Source organism: Parasteatoda tepidariorum, chromosome 6 (assembly GCF_982258835.1).
Source record: "Parasteatoda tepidariorum strain Cologne lab strain chromosome 6, Ptep-v5.0, whole genome shotgun sequence".
Taxonomy (NCBI): Eukaryota; Metazoa; Arthropoda; class Arachnida; order Araneae; family Theridiidae; genus Parasteatoda; species Parasteatoda tepidariorum.
Genome location: NC_141760.1, coordinates 111913946 through 111920170, shown reverse-complemented (window position 1 = coordinate 111920170; position 6225 = coordinate 111913946). Strand labels below are relative to the sequence as shown.

The 6225-nt window shown below is 31.8% G+C and overlaps 1 protein-coding gene across 1 annotated transcript in view; it reads left to right on the top strand.

Annotated features, from left to right (window-relative positions):
* LOC147808286 (uncharacterized) overlaps positions 1-6225 on the top strand; it is a 79990-nt gene continuing 73765 nt past the window's right edge. Inside the window, exon 1 of the mRNA XM_087166973.1 lies at positions 1-783. Within this exon, the coding sequence (XP_087023099.1) occupies positions 1-783 (783 nt within the window). The remainder of the gene's footprint in view (positions 784-6225) is intronic.

Genomic DNA, 6225 nt, shown 5'->3' with positions numbered 1-6225 from the left:
ATGATAGATGAATTGCATGAGTTAGTGTCTGAATTAATGTTAAAACAAGAACAATTGAAAGAAATTGATCTCGAAATTCAGATGGGTATTACGGATGTAAATGAAATCGATGCAGAAATTATAAAGTGTGATGAATATTTGACAAATATTATACGAAGTAGAAGCAGATTAAAAAGAAAAATAGGAAAACTTTCGACTTCGGTAGTGTCTCCTGAGTTAAATTCGAACATTTCCGAACCGAAGATAAATATGAGAATAAACGAAACTTCATTTGTGAAACTGCCTCTTTTAACTATGGAGAAATTTTCTGGCGATACTTCAGACTGGCAAAGATTTTACGATCAGTTCGAATCTGCCATAGATAAAAACACTGATTTGTCGAATGTTGAAAATTACTTGAAAACATATTTAGTGGGATCAGCTTCAGATGCGATTAAAGGATTCAGTTTAACAAATAATAATTATGTATCAGCAATTGAAACTTTAAAAGAACGCTTTGGCAAGAAAACGTTGATAATTAACTCTCATTTGAATAAATTGTTGAGTTTAACCCCAGTAGAAAAATTAACAGATATTTTTTCATTAAGAAAACTTTTTGATTCTTGTCAAACTGAAATAAGGAATTTAGATTCTTTGGGAATTAATCAGGAAAATTATGGGGCTTTACTCTGTCCTATACTTATTAAATTACTTCCCTCAGACATAGTGTTAGAAATAACTAAAAAATATAGCGATGATGATGAGTGGAAAGTATCAGAGATCCTAGATATTTTAAAAACAGAAGTAATTAGCCGAGAAAAAGCCACGGCCTTGAGTTCGTCTATAACACGTGTTTCAGAATGTTTCCCCTTCCCCTCCTCAAAGCGTAGCAGTGGCGGCGAAAATTCGAATAAACAAAATAAGAATCGCATATCAACGGCGTCAGGTTTATTGAATGAATCGTGTAATAAGAAAAATAAATGTATTTCTTGCAGTAACGATAGACATAATTTATGGGGTTGTAATGAAGGCACTGAGTTCGTGTGCAAGAGGTCGTGGATTCGATCCCCACCAACTGAAGGCTCCCCGTGGAGTAAATGGTGACCGAATCACGTTATGTCTGTCGAGTCACTAAGTCCTCCATGTTTAAACCGGTTTCATTCGAGTAAAGATTATACAGCTGTATAACATCGACTGATAATTATAATTTGACATAAAATCCTACAGTGCGACTCATAATATGGCCAGGGACTGTAATTTGGCGAAAATGGAGCGGCCGACAAAGTCTGGCTGGTAGGGCACTGAGTTCGTGTGCAAGAGGTCGTGGATTCGATCTCCACCAACTGAAGGCTCCCCGTGGAGTAAATGGTGACCGAATCACGTTATGTCTGTCGAGTCACTAAGTCCTCCATGTTTAAACCGGTTTCATTCGAGTAAAGATTATACAGCTGTATAACATCGACTGATAATTATAATTTGACATAAAATCCTACAGTGCGACTCATAATATGGCCAGGGACTGTAATTTGGCGAAAATGGAGCGGCCGACAAAGTCTGGCTGGTAGGGCACTGAGTTCGTGTGCAAGAGGTCGTGGATTCGATCTCCACCAACTGAAGGCTCCCCGTGGAGTAAATGGTGACCGAATCACGTTATGTCTGTCGAGTCACTAAGTCCTCCATGTTTAAACCGGTTTCATTCGAGTAAAGATTATACAGCTGTATAACATCGACTGATAATTATAATTTGACATAAAATCCTACAGTGCGACTCATAATATGGCCAGGGACTGTAATTTGGCGAAAATGGAGCGGCCGACAAAGTCTGGCTGGTAGGGCACTGAGTTCGTGTGCAAGAGGTCGTGGATTCGATCTCCACCAACTGAAGGCTCCCCGTGGAGTAAATGGTGACCGAATCACGTTATGTCTGTCGAGTCACTAAGTCCTCCATGTTTAAACCGGTTTCATTCGAGTAAAGATTATACAGCTGTATAACATCGACTGATAATTATAATTTGACATAAAATCCTACAGTGCGACTCATAATATGGCCAGGGACTGTAATTTGGCGAAAATGGAGCGGCCGACAAAGTCTGGCTGGTAGGGCACTGAGTTCGTGTGCAAGAGGTCGTGGATTCGATCCCCACCAACTGAAGGCTCCCCGTGGAGTAAATGGTGACCGAATCACGTTATGTCTGTCGAGTCACTAAGTCCTCCATGTTTAAACCGGTTTCATTCGAGTAAAGATTATACAGCTGTATAACATCGACTGATAATTATAATTTGACATAAAATCCTACAGTGCGACTCATAATATGGCCAGGGACTGTAATTCTGTCAAGATATATGTAGTGAGCTGCGGTGGCTCAGGAGATAAAGTGCTCGCATTCCATCGCGGTGAACTAGGTTCGAAACTCAACGATGGTTTTTCAATCTGAATTCTGCCAGTGTCTCACACCAACCACAATTCTGAAGCAAAATATTCTCAGTGATAGGGGGATCGTAAGCAGTTCGGCTAACCGTGGAAGCGTTTCGTAGTTTTTCTTCCCATATATTAGTTTCATCTATAAATCCTTCTTGAAGGCTAGTTTTGTCAAATTTATAATCCAGAAATACCCTTGGATGTGGCTTAAAACTGTAGGCTATAGAATTGAACATTGATAGCAATAAACCCTCAAATGGGTCGGTTATTTTCGGTTACTGCTTATACCATAAAAAAAGACATTGATAACAGATGGCGCTGCTGAAGCTTTACACCTACACTGTTCAATATTACGTAAGAAAGACAGTTGATTCTATCCGTTTGTCTCGTCTAGCTATGTTTTGTATATGTCTAATAAATATGTGATTGTTAATAGATGTATTTTCCTCTAATCACTGTACCACAACCGAAAGACGTTTGAATAGTAGTACAAATAGTAATAGGCACTGAAACATGCGCAAAGCTATGAAATTGTTAAATTTAACGTTTTCAAAGGACATTTTATTTAAGTTGGTAATCAAAAGACTGTTTATAAAAGTAATAATCATATTAAAATGTGCAAAGCTATGAAATTGTTAAATTTAACGCTTTTAAAGGACATTTTATTTAAGTTGGTAATTAAAAGACTGTTTATAAAAGTAATAATCATATTAAAATGTGCAAAGCTATGAAATTGTTAAATTTAACGCTTTTAAAGGACATTTTATTTAAGTTGGTAATTAAAAGACTGTTTATAAAAGTAATAATCATATTAAAATGTGCAAAGCTATGAAATTGTTAAATTTAACGTTTTCAAAGGACATTTTTTTTAAGTTGGTAATTAAAAGACTGTTTATAAAAGTAATAATCATATTAAAATGTGCAAAGCTATGAAATTGTTAAATTTAACGCTTTTAAAGAACGTTTTTTTTAAGTTGGTAATTAAAAGACTGTTTATAAAAGTAATAATCATATTAAAATGTGCAAAGCTATGAAATTGTTAAATTTAACGCTTTTAAAGGACGTTTTATTTAAGTTGGTAATTAAAAGACTGTTTAATAAGAAAAAAATTAATAATCATATTAAAATGTGCAAAGCTATAAAATTGTTAAATTTAACGCTTTTAAAGGACATTTTATTTAAGTTGGTAATTAAAAGACTGTTTATAAAAGTAATAATCATATTAAAATGTGCAAAGCTATGAAATTGTTAAATTTAACGTTTTCAAAGGACATTTTTTTTAAGTTGGTAATTAAAAGACTGTTTATAAAAGTAATAATCATATTAAAATGTGCAAAGCTATGAAATTGTTAAATTTAACGCTTTTAAAGAACGTTTTTTTTTAAGTTGGTAATTAAAAGACTGTTTATAAAAGTAATAATCATATTAAAATGTGCAAAGCTATGAAATTGTTAAATTTAACGCTTTTAAAGGACGTTTTATTTAAGTTGGTAATTAAAAGACTGTTTAATAAGAAAAAAATTAATAATCATATTAAAATGTGCAAAGCTATGAAATTGTTAAATTTAACGCTTTTAAAGGACGTTTTTTTTAAGTTGGTAATTAAAAGACTGTTTATAAAAGTAATAATCATACTAAAATGTGCAAAGCTATGAAATTGTTAAATTTAACGCTTTTAAAGAACGTTTTTTTAAGTTGGTAATTAAAAGACTGTTTATAAAAGTAATAATCATATTAAAATGTGCAAAGCTATGAAATTGTTAAATTTAACGCTTTTAAAGGACATTTTATTTAAGTTGGTAATTAAAAGACTGTTTATAAAAGTAATAATCATCTTAACATGTACAAAGAAATGAAATTTAACGCTTTTAAAGGACATTTTAAAATTGTCCATGGAAAGCGATCTTCCCAAAAATAGTCTCAGCCTGTGATGTTGCCACTATGTTTCTATAAGAAAAAATTGTAAATTTAAAAACTGAAACATAATTTGTTTGAAGTGTCACATTAAAGGATATGTAGGGTGGCAAAATAATTTTGTAATACATAATCATAAGACCTTATCTGTTTATAAGCGGAATGAAATTTTGTCATATAAGCATTCAAAGGTATGCGCTCAGTAATAGTGTTAAAAAAATTATTATCATGGTTAGAGTGACAGTACCAAACATTTCAAATGGAATCCCTCTTCTTCTCTTCATCGAAACATAATTTTTACAGTAAAACTTATAAATTTTGGTACAAAAAAGAACATTTCATTAATTTTTGATGCGTCAGTTACTCAGTTCTACTAAACGCTTTAATGATAAAAGGAAAAATATTGAAAGCTGCATCTTTACTTTTGTCTCAGCGCCGGCATATATTATCATTCCAATAAAAAAAATTTACTGTGATGAACACGCTTACCTTTGTAATAAAATAGGAGTTGCCATTTGAAAATTTTGAAATTCTTTAACTGTAAAACTGATTAATCGCTTTAAACACTTAAAAAAAACTACCAAAATCAACGCATTTTTTCTGCATCTAGAAAGTCTTAACTTCTCAAATGGTCCGATAATAATTTTATTTATTTCCTCTCCGGAAACAAAGTTTAATTGCCAAATATAGAATTTAAAAATAAAATAAAAAACTTGAATATTGTTTCTATGTTATCAAACAAAATTCCACTATTTCCAAACGATAAGAAATCATAATCTATATTGTTAATCTCCAGACTAAAATTTTTGAAAGCTGTACTCATTATATAACTCTTGCAAATATTTGTTAAAAACTCTTTTTCGGAAGCATAAGCAATATTAAAAGTGAAATAAACCCGAAAACAAATTAATATTGCTCCAAATCGGGAATAAATGGTTTTTCTTCTCGTAAAGAAAATTCTGACATATAGAACTTAACTGTGTGTTTAATGCATGTAATAAAGTTCCAAAAGCTTATAAAAGTGAGCAAACGATGTAAATATTTTATCGGAGGTTACAAGAGTTTCTTTTGGGACATATTAGAGGGATACAATCTTATTTTGTATTTGCTCATTTCGAGTGACAGATAAGTAAGAAGAGTTGCAGTAGTGACTCAATTAGGAGAAGTAAGAAGGTTATATTGTTTCCAGCAAAATAAAATATCGTCTGCTTAAGGAAATCGTTTGGGGAAATTAACTTTTTTGGACAATTTTGTTTTGATATTAAATGCAATCTGATATATAAAACTAGATATTTCATGGGGGGAAAGTTAAGTGTGGTTGATAATTTCGCTAAATAGTTGCAATACATACTCTGCTACTATGTTTTTTTTATTACAATGCCATTCTGCGTTACATTTTAAAATTAAGTTATTTAGAAAGGTGGTCCAATCTTATTATCTTGTGCAAATAACATTAATATACTCTCATAAATTACTATGAAAGAGATCTGTTAAATCATTTAGAACTTAACGATCAGCTTCATGCACAATGAGATGCAAGCAAGAATAGTATTTAATATATCCATCCGATTGGGAAGCAGAAATATTAAATTACGGCTGTGAACTCAAATTTGTTTGAACAATATAATGTTATAACATTATAAATGTTATTTTAAAAAATAATTACTTAGAAAAATTACTTATGTTCACCAATAGATCTAAATATTTATAATACTAATAGATAATAATATTTGGAAGTGGGAAGTGGAGGTACAAGCGTAAGCAAACGGAATTCTTTTTAGTACATCTATAATAAGAGAATAATTTTAACTTAAGTAAACAATCTTTTTTCTGTCAAAAAAAAAAAAAAAACAATTATTGCGAAGGGGTTGGTGAGAGGCAGCGAACGGGGGTTTAGTCCCCTATTAAAAAAA